We start from the raw sequence: 24,454 nt of genomic DNA on the forward strand, positions 1-24,454 counted from the left end.
AAATCATATAACAACTCTATTCTTACTTATTTTTAATATATTTTTACTGATTACAGAGTTTATAAGAGAGAAATAGAGAAATAGAAACATCAATAATGAGAGAATCATTGATTGGCTGGCTCCTAAATGCCCCCTACCCAAGTATGTGCCCTGAATGGGAATTATTTGCTATATGCATACATTGTGAAAGGGCCCTTTCCATCTTCTTAATTAATACACCCATCACTATATAGATAACATTAAAATTCTACTCTCTTAGCAAATTTTAATTTTACAATACAGTATTATCAACTATAGTCATCATGTTATACGTTAGATTCTTTTATCTTGCAGCTGAAGGATTATACTATTTTATCAACTCCTCCCTATTTCTCCCACTCCCTTGTTCCTGGAAACCAATTACTATCTGTTTTTTTTTACTTTTACTTTTTATTTATATTCTAGATAATATAGAGAGCAGGCAGACAGCTGTGGCAGGGGAAGGCAGAGAGGATTAGCAAAAAGTGTGGTGTTTGTCGGGGGATGTGGAGCTAAAAGAGGGTATAGTGGAATTATTGGTGATTAAAATATTAAATTTATTAAATTAAAAGCTTGATATTATAAAAATAAGAGTAATATTGGGTATTTATCTTTCTCTCTGTGTCTTACTTATCTTACTTAGCATAATGCCCACAAGTTCCATTTTTGTGATCACAATGGCAGGATTTCATTCTTTCTGGAGGCTGAATATTCACATGTAGCATTTTGAACCTGTGGCAATCCAGTTTTCCCAACACCATTTATTGAAGAGACAGTCTATCCTTGTTGTATATTTTGGCTCCTTTGTCATAAATTAGTTCACCATAGTAGGATGGAAATTTTTAAATAACATGGGTATATAGTATATTCAATTTTAGATCAGATGGAAATCCAAGATATTGAACATAAATACAATGACATGTCTAGAAGTTTAAGAATATTGATGAATATATCCAGTTATACAAATTATGTTATTTTTAAATAATATCTATAGAGATATTGATATATCTGAATAGAAAAGTCTGAATGTTTGATACTACAATTAAGCACTGTGGGTTATATTTTACATATATTTTCTTTTTCTTTTCTTAGTAAAACTTCCCAAGTGCACTGTTATTCATTGATGTGTGATGTCTTTATGATACTTCCAGATGGTGTGTCTCAGCTTATGTTATGTAATAGCACAAAAGAGCTGAAATTGCATTTTATAACCAGATTCTTTGGTTGTCCTACTGATCTTCATTTGCTGCTGCATCCTCCAATCTCCAAGGACACTGTCTCAGAAGAAGCCACTGTTAACATACTTTTTTACCCTTATTTTATTACTCAGAGGATTCATTAGTGGCTTTGTTCTAGGGTCACCAGGGACTCTTTGTTTATTCATTCAGTTGAATTTTTATCAAATAAAGACAATGCCAAACTAGATATAGTAAATGTGCTCCCAGCCCTGAGCCCATAATAACAATTTTCCTAAAACTGGAGAAGATTTCTGACGTTGCACAATCCTCATTTTAGATTATTATTTTTTTATACTTTTTATATTTTTAGGTTTAAAATAATACAAGAAGGATATCCATGTGACTGGTAAAGATGGATTCTTCCAAGAGGTCTATGCATCTTAGAACTTCTGTGACTATAACAGTGGATTTCTAAGCAAAAGTGACCAGACTACCATTTTCAATTTAGGAGTTTTAAGATTTCATGTGCTTCAACAACCAACAGAAACTATGATTGACAATCATAATAGTAAGTGAGATGAAATTTATCATTATAATTATACCTACTTTTGTGTGGTTTTTATCATGAGTTTCATCATGCTTGGGAAAACGTAATTTACCTTTTGTTTTAAAATTGGAAATGTAAATGGTAATTTCTATATTGGTAAAGCAAACATGTTTTAGTTGTGTGTTTGTTTTTTTAGAATGCAATTTCTTTGCCATTTACTTGGAGATTTTTATGCACACAAAAAAATATAAAAGGATTAAAATTGGATATCTATCTAGAAATATATTCTCTATATCATCAACCTCACATTTAAAAATAAGATATCTATTCATCTAATTGTGTAAGCATATTTCTTTGACTCCCAAAAGAATGACAGGCCTGAAAGATTACACAGGAAGATGATGCCTCATAGATTAGAAAGAGGGTTGAAGAAAGATAGTAGATGGCCAAAAGAAATATTTCTCCAATCTCAATTGGATCCAATACAGTCATTGAATGTATCTCCAGTTCCCTTGGTGGGTTCTGTCAGGAAACCACTAGCCTGGTTTAGTTTATCTTCCTTATGTTGGTACTGTATCCCTGAGGCCTTAACTGAATTCTCTACTAGAAAATCAGAGCTGACCCTGTCTCACATCGGTAGAGCAACACATTAGTATTCACAATAAAGTGAGTCTACATACAAATAAATTGGGGTTTCCAAGGAAACTTTCCATAATTCACTGTTGTAGTGATATTCTAACCTGGAGACTTATTTTAGAATAAAAGTATTTTAGTCCCTACTCATGTAATTGTCAATGCCTTCAAACAGGCTGTGAAAAGGTTATTACACAAACTCAGAATTTAAAAAGGCCATGTGCTCTGGATTTATTGTCTTCCACATAGATTTTCTCAATGCAAAAATTGCATCAACAGAATTTTGCTGGAAGATAGAGCAGAGAACACAGTTTCTCTTCATCCACTGAAGTTGATAAACAAAAGCAGAAAAGTTGATCCTCTTTGAAAGCAAAAGAAAACATTCAGCAGCATATTAACATAGAAAAAAAATTTTAATCCAATAATTATTTAATTAAAATCCACATTTTTAAGATTTAAAAAGTGAACATTCTGGTTACATAGCCTCAGGTTCCTTAGCCAGTTCAGGGCGAAATGAGCTCCTTATAAAATAACTTTATTGCAGTGACAGTGATTAATAAAATAATATCGGTTTTGAGTGGACAATTATATGATACAAAATCTGTAAATTGCATTATGTGCTACAAGGTTGATATCAAAGTGCTTTGAATTATAAATCCAAACAGAAAGGAAAATAGCTTCATAGGTGTCTTGAAAACATGCATAGATAAATTCATTTGGAAACATTTATTTGACAGTTGACAACATATCTGGGGCTATGTTAGTTGTATCTGAAAAAGACACTTTTTAAATGATCCCCACAAATTAGTATTTCTTCTTATGTATTAAAATAGTAGCAAGCATTGTTTTCCAAGGGAACCCAGTGACGAGGATTACAGCTAACAGTTACCAGACCTGCAGGAAACTTTCCAGAGGATTTAAAAAGGAAATTGAAAACCAATGGAAGAATAGAAGATATTCAGGTGAGTTGAAGACAGAACATATGTCCCTTGAGAACTGTTTACTAAAATATCTGTCACATAAAATGGGCTTGATAAATATAGCTATTACTTTTATTGAAAGAAACATTAAGAGGAAGAGGAGGAAGAGGGAAAGAGAAGATCATCGGTTTTATTTGTGACAATGGACTTGACGTCCATGTGTAATGTTCAAATAGGTATGTCAGTTAGCATCTAAAAATCAGGAAGGACTATTAGAAAATAAAGGTACTGGTTTAGTAATAATCACCTGAAAGATGATATTTCAAAACATAGGAATGGATGAAAATACAGAAATGTATTTTCAGTATGGTGAGAAGTGAAAAGAGATGAAGAAAACACTAACAGGCAGATAAAAGGGTCAAAGAAATATACCATCTGTAGTAATATCTTTCAAGTTTGTCAGAGCACTTCCGAAAAGTATAAATGCATACTGTGCATAAGCATAAATATATTGTGCATTAAGAAGGTTTGTATCCTGCACCACTGTGAACTATAAGGGATTACTTAGGGACAGAGAAACTATAGAAAGAAGCAGTCAGGAGAAGAGCTGAAAAAATGTGTGTCTGTGTGTGTGTGTGTGTGTGTGTGTGTGTGTGTGTGTGTGCAGGCATGATAGAGTTTAGAGGTGTTCAGGAGAAAAACACACACATGTGCAATAAACAAAAATGGAAAACAAATTTCTTTAATCATAGAGCTGGAACAGAGACTTCAAGTGACTACAGAGAGTGCAGAGAGAACCAAGGGTATCTCACATATATTAATATTTTTAAAAGCAAAGTGTCAAGATATCTTGCTCCTATTGAAGGTCAGACCCATAGGCATGAAAGGTAGCCCCCTACAGAGCAGAATTTAAATTGTAGATATGTTTAAATAATGGATTTTTAAAACCTGAATGCGTTAGGTTTCATACTTTTTAAATGTTCTATAAGATGTCTCAATGTTACATGCAGATATAACTGAAGTCAAGAATCAGCAATGGGGAACCGTACTATAACAACATTCATTCTGCTGGGCCTGACGAATAACCTTCAGCTGCAGTTTCTGATTTTTGTCTTTTTCCTTCTCACCTACATGCTGAGCATAACTGGGAACCTCATTATCATCTCCCTCATCTTACTGGATTCTCATCTCAAAACAGCCATGTACTATTTCCTACAAAATTTCTCCTTCTTGGAGATCTCATTCACATCTGCATGTATTCCCAGATACTTGTATAACATAGCAACAGGTGACAAGCTCATCACCTACAATGCCTGTGCCAGCCAAGTATTTTTCACTGACCTCTTTGGTGTAACTGAGTTTTTCCTCCTGGCAGCCATGTCCTATGACCGCTACGTGGCCATCTGCAAACCCCTGCATTATGTGACCATCATGAGCAGCACAGTCTGCAGAAGACTTGTCTTCTGTTGTTGGGTAGCTGGTCTATTCATTGTAATCCCCCCACTTAGCCTAGGCCTCAACCTGGAATTCTGTGATTCTAATGTCATTGATCATTTTATCTGTGATGCAGCTCCCCTCCTGAAAATTTCTTGTTCCAATACTTGGTTCATGGAACAGACTGTTATGATTTGTGCTGTGCTGACCCTTCTTATGACACTCATGTGTGTAGTGCTGTCCTACATTTATATCATCAAGACAATTTTGAGATTCCCTTCTGTTCAGCAAAGGAAAAAGGCCTTTTCCACCTGTTCTTCTCACATGATTGTGGTCTCCATCACCTATGGCAGCTGCATCTTCATTTATATCAAACCATCTGCAAAGGAGTCAGTGGCTATTAACAAGGGTGTGACAGTGCTCACTACATCCATTGCTCCACTACTCAACCCTTTCATTTACACCTTGAGAAACAAGCAAGTAAAACAAGCCTTCAATAACTCAGTCAAAAGAATTGTGATGTTTTCTAAGAAATAAGAGAATGTGAAGCCAAATACAATAAACACCTATATAATGAATTTACCAAATTCCATACCAAATAACTTACTCAAAACACTTATACATCCTAATCTAGTGCCATCTTCCTCACAACCTTCTTTTAAGATCCTTCTATACACAGGCATATTAGTAGCATCTTTATCTTTATTTTTGAAACTATTACAGAAGACCCCTTCCACCACCACTGTTGACCCCCCTCCACTTCACTTCTGCCAGCTTCCCAGTGCCCCCAAGCCTCCTCCACACTATTGTTTATCCATGGCCTATACACATATGCATATAAATTATTTGTTAATCTTATCCTTCACCACCTCCCACCCACCAAGCAGTGGTGTCTGTTTCATGTTTCAATGTCTCTGAATCTGTTATATTTATCAGTTTATTTTCTTTAAAATTAATTCCTGATTTTTGCCTCCAAATTAGGAATACCAAAATAAAAATTAAATAAAATAAAATAAAACAGAAGTATATCTCCAAATTAAAAATATAAAAAAGAAATACATAGGTTAGTAAAGACTTACATTTTCCAGCAAGAGAGTATGTAACAGTGGCCATTGTTTCATCCAATCCAAAACTTACAGGTGATTTATTCATTGATTCACTTAACAAATATATATTGGGTACTGTCTTTGAAACAGCTACTGTTTTAAGCACTAAAATCAGAGAAGAGTTAACCAACCAACAAAACTTATTCCCCTATAGCCAAAACCAATTTGGCTCAATGGATAGAGCGTTGGCTTGGGAACTAAAAGGTCCCGGGTTCGATTCCGGTCAAGGGCATGTACCTTGGTTGCGGGCATATCCCAAGTAGGGGGTGTGCAAGAGGCAGCTGATCTATGTCTCTCTCTCATCGATATTTCTAACTCTCTATCTTTCTCCCTTCCTCTCTGTACAATATCAATAAAATATATTTTTTTAAAAAAACTTATTCCCCTATACCCTCAGAGGTAAACAAAACCAATTCAATGTTAGATAAAGCAAAATGGTTAACTTGAACTCAAATAAATGTTTTTTCATAGGAGATATAAATCTCATAATGATAGGGAAACATCTGAAGTTCTAAAGCTTAAAAATTATAAGATTTGTGTCAATATCAAATTGCTAATAGTCAAAACTTTTAACTGTTATACCCTTTCCTCAAAAAATCCATACACTTAAAGGAAAGATAGTAACAATAGATAATTGCTATTTTGAGAAATTTAAATATTTTGGTATTACAAAAACTCTGCCAGATGTAGACACATATACTGAAATGTCAACACAGAATATCACTAAAAACAGTTTTCAAAAGGAATATGGAAAGCTGTAATTAAGTAATTACAGTTTTGCATCTTTCATATGAAAAGTTATACATGGAAAAATCACAAACTCTTTACCACATTTCCTCCAAAACAATTGAAGGTCACAGTTCATTACCTGTAGCTATTTTTCCCATCCCACTACACATGAGTCTCCAGAAATTTGAACCGACATTTTCCCTCTGCTTTCATGTCTAGTCTTTTTCATATGCTATTTCTATGTCAAAATATTTTCCTCATTCTTTGTTGACTCAGTTTTCTCCTTAATTTTCTTTAATTCTTTATTGTTGAAAGTATTACATATGTCTCCTTTTTCCCCCACTGACTTCTCCCCACCCACTCCCACCCATTCCCACACCCTAGCACAGGCCCTCATGCCCCTACTGGCTGTGTCCATTGGTTATGCTTATATACATGCATACAAGTCCTTTGGTTGATCTCTTACCCCACCCCTCCCACCCACTTCTGCCTTCCCTCTGAGATTTGATGATCTGTTTGATGCTTCTATGTCTCTGGATCAATTTTTGTTCATCAGTGTTATGTTGTTCATTATATTCCACAGATGAGTAGATCATGTGATATTTATCTTTCTCTGACATGCTTATTTCGCTTAGCATAATGCTCTCCAGGTCCATCCATGTTGTTGCAAATGGTAGGAGTTATTTCATTTTTATAGCAGCACTAGAGGCCTGGTGCACGCAATTTTTGCATGGAGTGAGGGTTCCTCAGCCTGGCCTGCACCGTCTCCCATCTGGGACCCCTCGAAGGATGTCTGACTGCCAGTTTAGGGGTTGGACCTAACTGGCAGTCGGACATCCCTCTTATAACCCGGTACTGCTGGCTCCTAACTACCCAATTGCCTCTAACCCTTCTGCCTGCCTGCCTGCCTGATAGCCCCTAACCTCTCTGCCTGCAGGCCTGATCACCCCTACCTTGTCCTCCTGATGGCCTGATTGCCCCTACCTTGCACCCCTGCTGGCTTGATCACCCCTACCTTTCCCCCTATCAGCCTGATCACCTCTAACTGCCTCTGCCTCAGCCCCTATTCTGGCCTCCCTCTGCAGGAGGCGACCTAGTGGATCAGGGGAAGGCACTGCCCCATTACCCCGCTGCTGCTGCTGCTGCACTGCCAGCCTGAGCCTCAGCCCTTTGCAGCTATTCACAGCTGCATGAGCCTCGGCTCTCGCAACCACTGCGGCTTTGTCTGGAAGGAACTCTGGAAGACCTCCACTCTAACTAGCACATTACCCTTTTATTAGTATAGATTTGGGTACCATTACAATCATGAAGAACTTAAAGAAAACACATGACCCTGGCCAGTTTGGTTTAATAGAGAGAGCATCAGCCTGTGGACTGAAGGGTCCCAGATTTGATTCTGGTCAGGGGCTCACGTCTGGGTTTCGGGCTCAATCCCCAATAGGGGGTCTGTGGGAGGCAGTTGATCAGTGATTCTTATCACTTACATTTCTATCTCTCTCTCCCGCTCCCTTTCTCTCTGAAATCAATAAAAAAATATTTTTTAAAAACAAAAGAAAACACATCATCTTCACTTTGGGCTTTGTCATTTTGCAATATCCTTTGTGCAGAATTTTAACTTCCTTCAACTTTCCTTTACCCACACTAAAAATACAATCTATTTTGTGGAAGATGATCAGAAAAGTGATTCTAATGGGTAGAATTCTTTTTGGAGAGGATGGGGTCATGAAAATATTTAAAAATTGACCATGGTGATGGTAGTACCACTCCAAATTTACTTGAAAAAACAAGTTCATTGTACACTTTAGGTTACATGTACAGTATATGAATTATATCTCAACAAAGTTGTTCTTTTATTTATTTTTAAATAAAGACCAGTTTTATAATCAATTGCAGATGTTTTCAGAGGCCCCCTCAGGATTTGCTTACTGCGTCCCAAACCACGGCTGCAAACTCCCAGCTGCCTCTAGTCCTCATGGATCTGGATCGTGTGGTTTGCGAAGGAGAAGGTGGTGAGAGGCTTGTGGAATTTCTGCAGCCCCATTTCTGTGACCTCCTCATAGAACATCAGAGACATTTCCACTGTGACAGCTCTCTGCTTCCTTTAATCTTTTGTTGGGCAAAAGAATCCTGCATGAAATATCACACCAGTAGTAGGAGATGTGACAATGAAAATAAAAGGTTGGAATAATACAAAGAAGGGATTAGGAGCCAAAGAATGCATGCAGTATCTAGAAGCTGAAAAAAAACTTAATTAATTAATTAATTAATTAATAATAAATAAATAAAAAGCAAAGAAACAGTTTCTCTCCTAAAGTCTCCAGGAGGAAGAACTTGTTTTTAGACTTCTTGACCTGCAGACCCATAAGAGAACTCATTCGTGTTGTTTTAAGCCACTAAGTTTGTGGTAATTTGGTTCAGCAATAGGAAACCTCTAATACATTAAGAAATAAATAAAAACAAGCATTTTTCCAAACATTTATGTAAACACATGCAGACTGACTTTTGCTAGATTTTTTTAATTAGATCGACTAGGGTAGTGGTAGGTGAATCGTGGCTTGCGAGCCACATGCGGCTCTTTGGCCCCTTGAATGTGGCTCTTCCACAAAATACCACAGCCTGGGCGAGTCTATTTTGAAGAAGTGGCTTTAGAAGAAATTTAAGTTTTAAAAATTTGGCTCTCAAAAGAAATTTCAATTGTTGTACTGTTGATATTTGGCTTTGTTGACTAATGAGTTTGCTGACCACTGGACTAGGATGACAATAGTTAATAAAACTATATAGGTTCCAAGTACACAATTCTACGATATGCCATCTGGATATTGCATTGTGTGTCCACCACCCAAATTCAAACCTTTCATCGCCATATATTTGACCCCTTTACCCTCACTAGTTGCCCCCCGCCCCGCCCTTCCTGCTGAGAACCACAATACCATTGTCTATGAGTTTTTGTTTGTTTGTCTTACTTATTTATCCATTTGTTGTTTTCAGTATTATATCCTACATTAGTGCCCTGGTGCACAGATTCATGCACATTGAAAGGAAATTCATTAAAAGGTGGCCAGCAGGGTGGGATTGGATGAGACAGGCTGGACATGCCCTAGATCCAACATCCGGTGGTCCCTCCCCAGCCAGCTGCATCTAGGGCAGTGCTGCTGCTCAAAGGGTGTCTGTGGGGTGAGCAGGGTCCCTCTGACAGGTGGGGTCCCTCAGCCTGGCCTGCGGAGATCGGGCTGAAACTGGCTCTCCAACATCACCCGAGGGGTCCCAGCTTCGGAGAGGACAGTTCTCAGGTGATGCACCAGGGAATCAGGCTCCCTCCTCTATGGTTCCGGAGTGCATCACCTGAGAACCGCCCTTGCCAAGTCACTACAGCTCAGCAGCTCCTGTGTTAGGCATCAGTGTGTGTCATACCTACCAGCCAGTTGGACAGTCAGTTAGTCACTTAGCCTTTTATATAAATAGATATGAGTGAGATCATATGGTACTTGACTTTTTGTCTGACTTAATTTTGTTTAGCATGACATTCTCAAAGTCCATCCATGTTGTTGCAAATTATCAGTAGTGCTTTGTCTTTTCTTATGGCTCAATAGTATTCTATTGTGTATGTGTGCCACATCTCCTTTATTCAATCATCAATTCAAGGAAACTTTTGTAATTTCCATTTCTTGGCCACTGAAATAATGCTATAATGAACATATGGGTGCATACATATTTGCAAATAATTGTTTTCAAATACATCAGGTAGATACCCAGAAGAGAGGTTGCTAAGTCATATAGTAACTATGTTTTTAAATTTTTTAAGTATATTTTTATTGATTTCAGAGAGGGAGAGAGCGATAGAAACATCACTGATGAGAGTCATGATCGGGTACCTCTTCCATGGCTTTTACTAGGGATCGAGCCTGCAACCCGGGCAAGTGCCCTGACTGGGAATTAAACCAGTGTGCCACACCAGCCGAGCTATTCTTAAATTTTTGCAGAATCACCAAACTATTTTCTTTTTAATTAAATTTATTCAGGAGATATTGGTTAGTAATATTACATTAGTTTCAAGTGTACAATTCTATAATATAATACATTGTCTGTGTATTGTATTGTGTGTTCACCCAAAGTCTATTTTTCTCTTGTCAACATGTACTTGACTCCTTTTATCCTTTTTATCCTTTCCCCACCACTTTTCCCCTTTGGTAACCACCATACTATTGTCAATGTTTATGAGTTTGGAGGAACAACCAAACTGTTTTCCATAGTAGTTGTATGTACCAGAATGCTGGTTTCTTTTTCTCCACAACTTCTCCAAAACTTGTTATTGTTTGTCTTGTTGATAGCAATAACCTATTATAACAAGTATGTGGTGGTATTTCATTGTAGTTTTGATTTGCATTTCCCTAGTAGCTAACAACGTTGAACATCTTTTAATATATCTATTCGTCATTTGTATGTCTTCTTGGATGAAGTGTTTTTCAGGTCCTCTACCCATTTTTTAATTGGATTGTATTTTTTTAAAAATCATCAGATATGTAAGGAACCACAAAAGATTTTGAATAGCCACAGCAACCCTAAGAAAAAAGAACAAAGCTTGAAGTATCACACTACCTCTCTTCAAATTATACTGCAAAGCAACAATAATCAAAACAGCATGGTTTGGCAGAAAAAGAGTTATACAGACTAAAGGAACAGAATTGAGAGTCCAGAAATAAACCCATAGGTATATAGGCATTATAATTTTCAGCAAAGGAGAAAAAAACATACAATGGAGAAAAGCCTCTTCCCTTAACTGGTGATGGGAAAATTAGAAAACCACATGCTAAAGAATGAACCAGACTACTGTTTCTCCCTTACATAAAAATTAACTCCAAATGGATCAAAGACATAAATACAAGACTTGAAACAATCAATAACTTACATAGGAGAAAACAAAGGTACCATAATTATGGACCTTAATCTTAGGATTTTATGAATTTGACCCAAAAGGCAAGGGAAGTAAGGGCAAAAATAAATGAATGAGACTACATCCAATTAAAAAGCTTATGCACAGCAAAAGACACCACCAACAAAACTGGCAACCAACCAAATGGAAGAAAGTATTTGCAAACTACAACTTTGACAAGATATTAATATCCAAAATATATGAATTTTTTAGCTATAAAATATTGTTTGTTTGCACCCTCGAGAGCTTCCAGTAAGAAATCTGAAACAGACCCTCATAGATGGAGGGAAAGGAGAACCCCAAGAGAGAGGTGGACCACTCCAGATTAGTAAGTAGCAGGTTTATGAGCAAGGGAATTTACTTACAAGGCTTGTGTTGGGAGGCCACAAGAGGAGATATTCACACCTGCCCACTAGAACCTTAAAAGTTTATATAAAGGCCTTAACTGGTTTAGTCACATGTGCCATCCAGATGGTCTCAACAACACATCGTTCTCTCAAGTCTGTGTCCTTGGAATGTGTTCAGGGATGTTTGTTCCGAGGACAGAGGAACAGGTGAGGAGCCTCTAATTGCCCGGAGATCAGCTCAACATCAATTGACAGTCACATCCTCTCAATGGCCTTCTCCAAAAAGACTGGACATAAACAGGTCTTTGTCTCAGTCATTAGTTCATCTTTGGTAACACATTTCAAGAACATTTATTTTTTGTTTTAAATTTTTTTGTTCAGCTTTATTGAGGTATAATTGAAAAACAAAATTATAAAATGTTTAAAGTGTACATCATAATGATTTGCTATATGTGTACATTGTGAAAGGATTCTTTTCATCTTCTTAATGCATTAAAGTTCTACTATCTTAGCAAATTTTAATTTTATAATACAGTATTATCCACTATAGTCACCATATTATACATCAGATTCTCAGAAATTACTTATCTTAAAACTGAAGGTTGGTACTATTTTACCAACCCCTCCCTGTTTATCTCATTCCCTCATTCCTGGAAACCAATTTTCTACTATCTGTATTTGACTTTGACTTTTTACATTTTAGATATATTGCTATATCTGAAGAGAAAAGTCTGAATGTTTGATACTACAATTAAGCACTGTGGGTTATAGTTTACATATATTTCTTTTTTCTTGTCTTAGTAAAACTTCTCAAGTGCAATGTTATTCAGATAACAAACCAGTAAATGATAAGTGTGATGACTTTATGATACTTCCAGATGGTATGTCTCAGCTTATGTTATGTAATAGCACAAAAGAGCTGAAGTTGTATTTTATAACCAGATTCTTTGGTTGTCCTACTGGCCTTTATTTGCTGCTGCATCCTCCAATCTCCAAGGACACTGTCTCGGAAGAAGCCATAGTTAACATACTTTTTTAGCCTTATTTTATTACTCAGAGGATTCATTAGTGGCTTTGTTCTAGGGTCACCAGGGACTCTTTGTTTATTCATTCAGTTGAATTTTTATCAAATAAAGACAATGCCAAACTAGATATAGTAAATGTGCTCACAACCTTGAGCCCATAATAGCAACTTTCCAAAAACTGGAGAAGGTTCCTCACATTTCACAAAACTCACATATTAATATTATTTATTGTTATTATTATTATTTTATATTTTAGGAGGGTTAAAATAATACAACAGTATTTACATGTAACTGGTTAAAGATGGATACTTTTGAGATATCTATGATTCTTAAAACTGCTGTGACTATAATAGTGGATTTGTAAGCAAAAGTGACCAGAAGTTCATATGAAAATTTTCATCCCAACTATGATTTTCAATTTAGGAGTTTTAAATTTCATGTATTTCAACAATCAGAAGAAACTATGATTGACAATCATAACAGTAAGTTTGATAAAATTTATCATTTTAATTACATTTAGTTTTGTGTAGTTTTTACCGTGTTTCATCATGCTTGAGAAAATGTAATGCATCTTTTGTTTTAAAATTGGCAATGTGAATGACAATTTCTCTATCAGTGAAGCATACATATTTTCACTTTCTTTAAATGCAGTTTCTTTGCCATTTACTTGGAGATTTTATGCACAGAAATATATTGGCATTTAAAAGGATTAAAATTGGATATCTATCTAGAAATAAATATATTATCATATATATCATCACTTAAAAATAAGATATATATTCATCTATTTGTATGGGCATACTTCTTTGACTTCCAAAAGAATGACAGGGCTGAAAGATTACTCAGGAAGATGATGGCTAAGAGATCAGAAAGAGGGTTGAAGAAAGATAGTAGATGGCCAAAAGAAATATTTCTCCTATCTCAATTTGATCTAATACAGTCATTGCATGTATCTCCAGTTCCCTTGGTGGGTTCTGTCAGGAAACCACTAGCCTGGTTTAGTTCTTCTTCCTTATGTTGATATTGTATCCCTGAGGCCTTAACTGCATTCTCTACTAGAAAAATCAGAGCTGACCCTGTCTCACATCGGTAGAGCAACACATTAGTATGTATTCACAATAAAGTAAGTCTACATACAAATAAATTGGGGTCTCCAAGGGAAACTTTCCATAATTCACTGTTGTAGCAAAATTCTAACCTGGAGACTTATTTTAGAATAAAAATATTTGAGTCCCTACTATTGTAATTGCCAATGCCTTCAAACAGGCTGTGAAAAAGTTATTAACACAAAATAAGAATTTAGAAAGACCATGTGCTCTGGATTTGTTGTCTTCCACATAGGTGCTCTCAATGCAAAAACTGTATCAACAGCATTTTGCTGGAAGATAGAGCAGAGAACACAGTTTCTCTTCATCCGCTGAAGGTGATAAACAAAAGCAGAAAAGTTGATCCTCTTTGAAAGCAAAAGAAAATATTCAGCAATAGATTCTAATATAGAAAAAAAAATTTGGAAATCCAATAATTATTTAATAAAAATTCCACATTTTTAAGATTTAAAAAATGAACATTCTGGTTACCTAGCCTCAGATTCCTTAGCCAGTTCAGGGCGAAATGAGCTCCTTATAAAATAATTTTTATTGGAGTGACATTGGTTAATAAAATTATATAGGTTTTGAGTGGACAATTCTGTGATACAGCATCTGTATATTGCATTATGCGCCCCAAGGTTAATAGCAAAGTGCTTTGAATTATAAATCCAAACAGAAAGGAAAATAGCTTCATAGGTGTCTGGAAAACATGCATAGATAAATTCATTTGGAAACATTTATTGGACAGTTAACAACATATCTGGGGCTATGTTAGTTGTATCTGAAAAAGACACTTTTTAAATGATCCCCACAAATTAGTATTTCTTCTTATGCATTAAAATAGTAGCAAGCATTGTTTTCCATGGGAACCCAGTGACAAGGAATACAGCTAACAGTTACCAGACATGCAGGAAACTTTCCAGAGGATTTAAAAAGGAAATTGAAAACCAATGGAAGAATAGAAGATATTCAGGTGAGTTGAAGACAGAACATATGTCCTGTGAGAAATATTTACTAAAATACCTGTCACATAAAATGGGCTTGATAAATATAGCTATTACTTTTATTGAAAGAAACATTAAGAGGAAGAGGAGGAAGAGGGAAAGAGAAGATCATCGGTTTTATTTGTGACAATGGACTTGACGTCCATGTGTAATGTTCAAATAGGTATGTCAGTTAGCATCTAAAAATCAGGAAGGACTATTAGAAAATAAAGGTACTGATTTAGTAATAATCACCTGAAAGATATTTCAAAACATAGGAATGGATGAAAATACAGAAATGTATTTTCAGTATGGTGAGAAGTGAAAAGAGATGAAGAAAACACTAACAGGCAGATAAAAGGGTCAGAGAAATATACCATCTGTAGTAATATCTTTCAAGTTTGTCAGAGCACTTCCGAAAAGTATAAATGCATACTGTGCATAAGCATAAATATATTGTGCATTAAGAAGGTTTGTATCCTGCACCACTGTGAACTATAAGGGATTACTTAGGGACAGAGAAACTATAGAAAGAAGCAGTCAGGAGAAGAGCTGAAAAAATGTGTGTCTGTGTGTGTGTGTGTGTGTGTCTGTGTGTGTGTGTGTGTGTGTGTGTGTGTGTGTGTGTGTGTGCAGGCATGATAGAGTTTAGAGGTGTTCAGGAGAAAAACACACACATGTGCAATAAACAAAAATGGAAAACAAATTTCTTTAATCATAGAGCTGGAACAGAGACTTCAAGTGACTACAGAGAGTGCAGAGAGAACCAAGGGTATCTCACATATATTAATATTTTTAAAAGCAAAGTGTCAAGATATCTTGCTCCTATTGAAGGTCAGACCCATAGGCATGAAAGGTAGCCCCCTACAGAGCAGAATTTAAATTGTAGATATGTTTAAATAATAGAATTTTAAAACCTGAATATGATAGGTTTCATACTTTTTAAATGTTCTATAAGATGTCTCAATGTTACATGCAGATATAACTGAAGTCAAGAATCAGCAATGGGAAATGGTACTGTAACATTCATTCTGCTGGGCCTGACAAATGACCTTCAGCTGCAGATTCTGATTTTTGTCTTTTTCCTTCTCACCTACATGCTGAGCATAACTGGGAACCTCATTATCATCTCCCTCATCTTACTGGATTCTCATCTTAAAACAGCCATGTACTATTTCCTACAAAATTTCTCCTTCTTGGAAATCTCATTCACATCTGCATGTATTCCCAGATACTTGTATAACATAGCAACAGGTGACAAGCTCATCACCTACAATGCCTGTGTCAGCCAAGTATTTTTCACTGACCTCTTTGGTGTAACTGAGTTTTTCCTCCTGGCAGCCATGTCCTATGACCGCTATGTGGCCATCTGCAAACCCCTGCATTATGTGACCATCATGAGCAGCACAGTCTGCAGAAGACTTGTCTTCTGTTGTTGGGTAGCTGGTCTATTCATTATAATCCCCCCACTTAGCCTAGGCCTCAACCTGGAATTCTGTGATTCTAATGTCATTGATCATTTTATCTGTGATGCAGCTCCCCTCCTGAAAATTTCTTGTTCCAATACTTGGTTCATGGAACAGACTGTTATGATTTGTGCTGTGCTGACCCTTCTTATGACACTCATGTGTGTAGTGCTGTCCTACATTTATATCATCAAGACAATTTTGAGATTCCCTTCTGTTCAGCAAAGGAAAAAGGCCTTTTCCACCTGTCTTTCCCACATGATTGTGGTCTCCATCACCTATGGCAGCTGCATCTTCATTTATATCAAACCATCTGCAAAGGAGTCAGTGGCTATTAACAAGGGTGTGACAGTGCTCACTACATCCATCGCTCCACTGCTCAACCCTTTCATTTACACCTTGAGAAACAAGCAAGTAAAACAAGCCTTCAATAACTCAGTCAAAAGAATTGCGATGTTTTCAAGAAATAAGAGAATGTGAAGCCAAATATACACCTATATAGTGAACTTTCCAAATTCCATACTCAGGTTCACTTATTCAAAACACTTATTCATCCTGATCTATTGCCATCTTCTCACAACCTTCTTTTAAGATCCTCCTATACACAGGCATATTAGTAGCTTCTTTATTTTTATTGTTGAAACTATTACAGATTTCCCCACTGTTGACCCCCTCCACCCCACTTCCGTTCGCTCCCCTGGCCACTACACACTATTGTTTGTCCATGGTATATACATATATGCATATAAATTATTTGCTTAATCTCTTCCTACCCTCCTCCCTGCCCCCACCCCCCAACCCCCGCCAACAGGGCAGTCTGTTGCATGGAATGTTTCTGGATCTGTTTTGTTCATCAGTTTATTTTCTTTAAAATTAAATCCTGATTTTGCCTCCAAATTAGGAATGCCAAAATAAAAATAATAAAATAAGAAGTATATCTCCAAATTAGAAATATAAAACGATAAATGCATAGGTTAGTAAAGATTTACATTTTCCAGAAAGACAGTATGTAATAGTGACCATTGTTTTATCCAATCCAAAACTTTCAAGTTATTTATTCATTGATTCACTTAACAAATACATATTGGGTACTGTCTTTGAAAGAGCTACTGTTTTAAGCGCTAAAAACAGAGAAGGGTTAACCAACTAGCAAAAACATATTCCCCTATACCCTCAGGGGTAAACAAAACGAATCCTATGTTAAATAACACAAAATGGTTAACTTGCAAATATTTTTTTTCATAGAAGGGGATATAAATCTTATAATAATGGGAAAACATCTGAAGTACTAAAGCTTAAAAATTATAAGATTTGTGTCAATATCAAACTGTAAAGCTTAAAAATTATAAGATTTGTGTCAATATCAAACTGCTAATAACCTCCGAAACCGGTTTGCTCAGTGGATAGAGCGTCGGCCTGTGGACTGAAAGGTCCCAGGTTCAGTTCTGGTCAAGAGCATGTAGGGGGTGTGCAAGAGGCAGCTGATCGATGTCTCTCATCGATGTTTCTAACTCTCTATCTCTCTCTCTTCCTCTCTGTAAGTAATCAATAAAATATATATTTTTTTTAAATGCTAATAACCAAAACTTTTAACTGTTATACATTTTCCTCAAAAAAATCCATATATCCAATAGTTAAAGAAAAGATAGTAACAATAAATAATTACTATTTTGAGGAATTTAAACATTTTAGTATTATAAAAACTCTACCAGATGTAGACACATATACCAAAATGCCAACAGAGAATGTCACTAAAAAGGAACAGTATTCAAATGGAATATGAAAAGCATAGTTAAAATATTACATCTTTTTTTATATATGAAAAGTTATACATGGGAAGAACCCAAACTCTTTACCATATTTCCTCAAAAAAAAAAAAAATAGAAGTTCATAGGTTATCATCTGTAACTATTTCCTGCATCCCACTGATGGGGAAAACAAGACATTTAGAGGGGGAAGTGGGGGGCAGGGGGGCAGGTGGCTAGCATTCTGAATCTGTGCCAGTAGACTAATGTACATTCTTGATAGCCTTTAATTAAGTCACTGCCCCTTTCTTCACAATCTGGTCTTGCAAGACCTGTTTACCTAAGTACTCCCATTTTACAGAGGCCATAAACCATGAACCATACACAACCCCAGAGGGGGTTATCAGCGCTGGCGCCAGGCCAGGCCTTTTGGTGTGGTCTCATGGCCCCCATCCCAACATACAGGGCTTTTGCAAAGCCTGCGGAAGGTCTGGAAGTCCCATCCATATTTGGGGGACAAAGAAACCAAAGGGTATAAAGGGAGAGCTTCCTCCATATTGGTTTGGTCAGGATTTGGAAACTCCCCTGAGTCACTGTACTAGTACCGTGTTTCCCCGAAAATAAGACATCCTCTGAAAACAAAACCTACTTACAGGTTTCCTTCTGAGTGAAATATAAGGCATCCCCCAGAAAATAAGGGCCCCTAGGCTAAACATGAGAGATTTGGTCCACTGATTCTGAAAGAAATGGAGTCACAAGAAATTCATCAGGAAATTCAGGAATTAGATTGTTATGATGATGTTCCAGAAGATGATGACATGATTGTCATTGAATAAATGAGTAAATTCTTGATACTGTAGGATTCACAGTTTGTCTGGTTTGTGTTGACAACTACCGTCCTACCGTACCGTATACAGGTAATAAATTTCCTTCATTTTCTTTAACAATAAATGTGTACCGTATTCTTCTTCATGGAAAAATAAGACATCCCCTGAAAATAAGACCTAGCGCATCTTTGGGAGCAAAAATTAATATAAGACACTGTCTTATTTTCGGGGAAACAGGGTACATGCAAAACATCTGAAAATAAGTGGGTTTTTCCTATAACTCCAAGTACTCCAGTGTATTCTCCAGTCACCTAGCAAATTCTGTGACACCACTACACTTGAGACTCCAGAAATTTGAACCTACATTTTCCCTCTGCTTTCATGTCTAGTCTTTTCTATATTCTGTTTGTCAAAAATATTTTCCTCATTCTTTGTTGACTCAGTTTTCTCCTTAATTTTTTAAATTTAGAAGTCACTCAGGTTATTCAAAAATTAAATATTAAACTGCTTTGTGAGCCAGCAACTCTACTTTTGGGTATTTATCCAAAAGAATTAAAACCAGGAAATTAGAGATATCTGCACTCCTACGTTCATTACAATACTATTCACAATAACTAAGATTTAAAAATTCTCAACAAAATATTAGTAGAAACAACCTAAATATCTATCAACTGGTTAATGGATAAAAGAAAAATGTAATATAAACATAGAGAAGAATAGTATTCACACTTAAAAAATTTTGCTCTGGCCAGGTGGCTCAGTTGTTTTAATTATTGTCCCATTAACCAACAAGGTTGTGGGTTTGATTCTTGGCCAAAGCACATATCTTGGTTCCATGTTCTATTCCCAGTTGGTGTGTATACGGGAGACAAAACAATAGATGATTCTCTCTCACATGGATATTTCTCTTTCTACCTTTCTTCTTCTCTCTCTGAAAATCAATAAATATATCTTAAGGTGAGGATTTAAAAATAAAGAAAAAGAAGGAAATTTTGCAACATGCAACAACATGGATTGACCTTTAAGACATTATACTAAGTAAAATAAGCCAGACACAAGACAAGTACTTTATAAACCCACTTACATGAAGTGTCTAAAAAGTCAAATTTATAAAATTAAAAACTAAGATGGTGGTTACCAAGTTCTGAGGGATAGAGAATTAATAATAAACAGGCATATGTTTCAGTTAAGATTAATAAGAACTATAGGTCTGCTTTACAACACTGTATCTTAAGTCAAAAATAATGCACAATTTTTAAGAGAAAAGATCTCATTTTCAGTATGATTTTTTTTTAAGAGGAAAGATATGTTAAGTGCTCTTGCCACAATAACTTTTTTTCAAAACCACACACACATTTTTTTAAATAATAAAAAAACAAGCATATAGAAATACAAATTTAAGAAATACCAAAATCTAGCTTGATGCTAGTTAATTTGCCTACATTTGATTACCAAAAGGTTATGGGTTCAATTCTCAGTCAGAGCACATACCGCATACCTAGGTTGCAGATTCTATCCCTGGTTGGGATTGTATGTGAGGCAACCAATGAATGTTTCTCTCTCACCTCAGTAAATTTAATTTTAAAAAGTCCCAACAACAACAAAAATGTCCTGAATCAGATAGCTTCACAGGTGAATTTTATGAAGCACTCAAAGAACTAACACCTATCCGTCTCAAATTATTAAGGGGAGGGAGGAGTCCTGAGCTCAATTGATGGGGCCAGAATTATTCTAATACAAAACCACATATGAAAACTACAAAGAAACAAAATTATATGCCAGCATTCCTGATGAACATAGATTTAAAAATTCTCAACAAAATATTAGCAGACAGAAATCAGTAATACATTGAAAAGATCATACATACACCATCATCAAATGAGGTTCATTCCTGGGATGCAAGGTTGGTAATCTGCAAATCAATTAACAAATTGATTGATTTATGTGATAAGTCACACAAATAAAATGAAGGATAAAAATTATATGATCATATCAATAGAAGCAAAAAAACATTTGACAAAATCCAGTACCCATTTATGATAAAAAATTTAGCACAATAGGAACATACCTCAATATATGTCATACCATATATAACAAACGCACACACAACAGGGAAAAATTTAGTGTTTCCCTTAATATCAGGAACAAGACAGGGATGTCCTTTTTCTTGGTGTTTATTCAACACAGTATTTGAAGTCTTATAGTTGCCAAAGGGGAAGGGGTTCAAGAACTGGTGAAAAAGCTGAAGGGATTAAGAAGTACATTGGTAGTTATAAAATAGTCATAGGGATGTCAATACAGCATAGAAAATATAGTCAAGAATACTGTAATAACTATGTATGGTGCCAGGTGGGTACTGGAAATATCAGGGTGAACACTATAAAGTACATGCTTGTCTAACCACTATGCTTGTATACTTGAAACTAATACAAAATAATATTGAATGTAAACTGTAATTGAAAAATAAAAATTTAAAAAATACAAGGTGACAGGAGACTAGACCCCAGGTAGTGAGCACATAATAGAGTATACAGATATAGTATTATAGAGTTCTACACCTGAGACTTATATTTTATTAACCAATGTTATCCCAGTAAATTTATATTTTTTTAAATGCTATCTTGCCCAGGTCAGATAGCTCAGTTAGTTGAAGTGTTGTCCCATGCACTAACGGGTCACTAGATCAATTTCCACTAAGTGTGCATACCCAGGTTCCAGGTTCGACCCTGTAGGGCTGCATACAGGAGGCAACCATGAAATGTTTCTCTCTTACATTTATTTCTCTCTCTCTCTCTCTCTCTCTCCCTCTCTCTCTCTCTCTCTCTCTCTCTCTCTCTCTCTCTCTCTCTCTCTCTCTCTCCCCTTTCCTCTCTGCTGGAAGGCTAATTGACTTTGCTATTCAGCAAAGGCTGAAAATCAGCATAATGCTGCCCTGCTTTGGCTGAATGGCTGAAGGCAATCCCCTGGCCTAACCTGATAATCCTTTTATTGTTTACCAAAATTTATCATTGATATGCCTGTTTGCTTTGCTAAAGGGCAAATGTGTATTCTAGTAAATAAAAGCTAATGGATCCTGGGATTCAGAGAGCCTCTCCACTGGAGAGTAAGTTATCCTCCTGGCTCCCCCATGCCTTCTAAATGTATACTTCCTGGGTAGTGTATCCGTTTGTGCACAGACCCTTCTCCAGACCTTGAACCCTAGCCTCAAATGGATGCGGCGTTCACAACCTTATCTTGGAAATAATAGTATTTTTATTTTTTAAATAGTCATAAATATTCATATAGTTCTTTAAAATGTAAAAAAGAATTATCACTTGCTTTGAGTTTTCTAATTTTCTATTTTATCTTTTATAATGCTTGAGAAAAACAGGAGGTGGAACAGAGCTGTGTGATCTCTCAGCTTCCATGGGTAGTTGGGAAGAAATACAGGAAAGGCAGCCCACTTCTTGACCTCTGGTTTTTTGTTATTTTATCCTGACCTGTGCCTGTTGCTATTGTCACATCTTTGTGTCTCTAGGGGCAGGGCCCCCATTGCTGCATCTTTCAGTGTTTTTGCCCTCGTTCATTACAAAGGAAACTCATTAGTGATGTTTGTACCTGTGTCACCAAGGACCCAGTTGTTTAATATTTAGTTTGAGGTACAGCAAATAAATCAAATGTAAGTCTTAATAGGGTGAAAGCCTCTTATCCTATCCAGAAAAGTCATAATGTCAATGATTTCAATGCAAAAAGGGGAAATAGTTGAACAATATTTTACTTTCAACCAAGAAAGAGTAGAAAACTTTCCCTAGGCATCAAGTTATTAGTTTGAAAATCTCCTCATGTTGGAGATGAAAAATTCAAAGAGTGCTAGATCCTCCCAGAGCATGGGTCAGGGTAAGCAGAGTCATAAACCCAAAGAAAATTGTATACAAACCTTTTCTAATAGAGTCTCTTCCTCAAATTAGCCCTTAGGATTCTGGTTGCTGAAGAGTCATCTGAAGCTATTAACTCTCAGACGAGTAAGTACATTGGCTATTTCACTTACTTTCATCTTTGGTAAATCTGGGTGTTAATTTTCTTTGAGAAGATTTGATATTGACTTACCAAAATCAGATGTAATTAATATGTGAATTATTATATGAAGATCCACAGGTTTTTCTGAATTGCATCATTCAATACTGCTTTTTATAGTTCACATAAAGATACTGTGAATTTATATGCAGTGAGAAGTTATCTCTGCCACACTCTCACTTTCCTCTTTAAAGAGAAAAGTGTATATCTACATTAAAATCACCTGATGTGACAGCTCGTGACATAATATTGGGAAAATTAGCTTTCTTTGCACTTTTTAAAATATAAAAATATTTAAAAGATGCAAACTATTTTTGTAAACTTTTCCTCTTAAAAACTAGCATTGATAAATGGAATAAATAAAAAATATTTTTCAACAAGGGCTGCCACATAGGGTAGAGGAAAGAGCATGTTACAGTGTAAAGTTCTAGGATCCACAAGGTTACTAAGTACATAGCGGGAGTAAGGGGGTTAGAAAGGCTGAAAAGAGTATCCTTTCCTTTAATTAAAATTATCTATTTAGTTATTATGTGTCCTTACAATTCGTTGGAATGTTCAAGTTCTTCAAAAATACCATTGTCATCTCTTCTTTCAACGGAGGTGACAGTAAACGTTGAGGTTTAACTGTATTACCCAGTCATACAGTGAGAGATGACCTTGCTCTAAACTCTGGAGAAAAGGAATATTTTAAAGGAACAAGTGACAATCATATAACAACTTACTAGAGTTTTGCTAGGAAATTGAAAAGCACCTTGTTTTTTATTCATTTATAAATGAGACATTCAAATCCTGGAGATACTATTTCAAAACTAAAAATGTATTTGAGTATATTAGTACAACTAAGTGTCCTAGCTGAGGAAAAACTATAGAACAACCATTAAGCCAAATCAATAATTAGAAGATTCTTGGACTCTGATTTTAAAGTAGTATTAAAATATGCACTAAAGAGACATAAATGTAAAACTGAGAAGGGAAACATCTTTATCTTCAACAAGACAAGGAGGAAATCTTTAAATGTAGACTGAACAGATAAATATTCCACAGTGTAAATTGTGAATATTCAGTGGCACCAAAACCTGTTCCAAATAAAAAATGTCAACAAACGTGGGAAAAGGCACATTAAACATCATAGTCATTACAGTGTGGTGTGGATACAGTCACACTTTGAGTTGAAGGGAAAGGTTGATACAAAGTTTATTAATCATAACTTGGTAAATGATTACAAAAGTTCTAAATTATTATCTCCTTTTTCCTTAAAATTTCATTTCCAGGAATTATTATGAAATTATGCAATAATGTTTATAAAAAGATACTTTTGAAGACATTGTAACAATTATAGAAAACAAAGAGAGACATAAAGGTGTGTTGAAAATTGATTTTAAGCTTGTGGTACATTCATAAATCTATATCAATGTAGGTGACATT

The 24,454-nt window shown here is 35.8% G+C and overlaps 2 protein-coding genes across 2 annotated transcripts; both read left to right on the top strand.

Moving 5' to 3' along the window:
* The first annotated feature begins 4,331 nt into the window (after positions 1–4,331).
* Positions 4,332–5,267, top strand: LOC118729865 (olfactory receptor 6C2-like). The gene has a single exon (XM_036457413.1). The coding sequence runs from the start codon at positions 4,332–4,334 to the stop codon at positions 5,265–5,267; it is 936 nt and encodes a 311-aa protein (XP_036313306.1).
* A 10,675-nt stretch (positions 5,268–15,942) lies between these two features.
* Positions 15,943–16,884, top strand: LOC118729495 (olfactory receptor 6C2-like). The gene has a single exon (XM_036457027.1). It carries the CDS (start codon positions 15,943–15,945, stop codon positions 16,882–16,884), a length of 942 nt encoding a protein of 313 aa, XP_036312920.1.
* Positions 16,885–24,454: the final 7,570 nt, after the last annotated feature.

Source organism: Pipistrellus kuhlii, unplaced genomic scaffold, assembly GCF_014108245.1.
Source record: "Pipistrellus kuhlii isolate mPipKuh1 unplaced genomic scaffold, mPipKuh1.p scaffold_m20_p_3, whole genome shotgun sequence".
Classification (NCBI taxonomy): Eukaryota; Metazoa; Chordata; class Mammalia; order Chiroptera; family Vespertilionidae; genus Pipistrellus; species Pipistrellus kuhlii.

Coding starts and splice junctions, on each gene's coding strand:
- LOC118729865 (XM_036457413.1), top strand. CDS start 4,332: ATGGGGAACCGTACTATAACAACATTCATTCTGCTGGGCCTGACGAAT.
- LOC118729495 (XM_036457027.1), top strand. CDS start 15,943: ATGGGAAATGGTACTGTAACATTCATTCTGCTGGGCCTGACAAATGAC.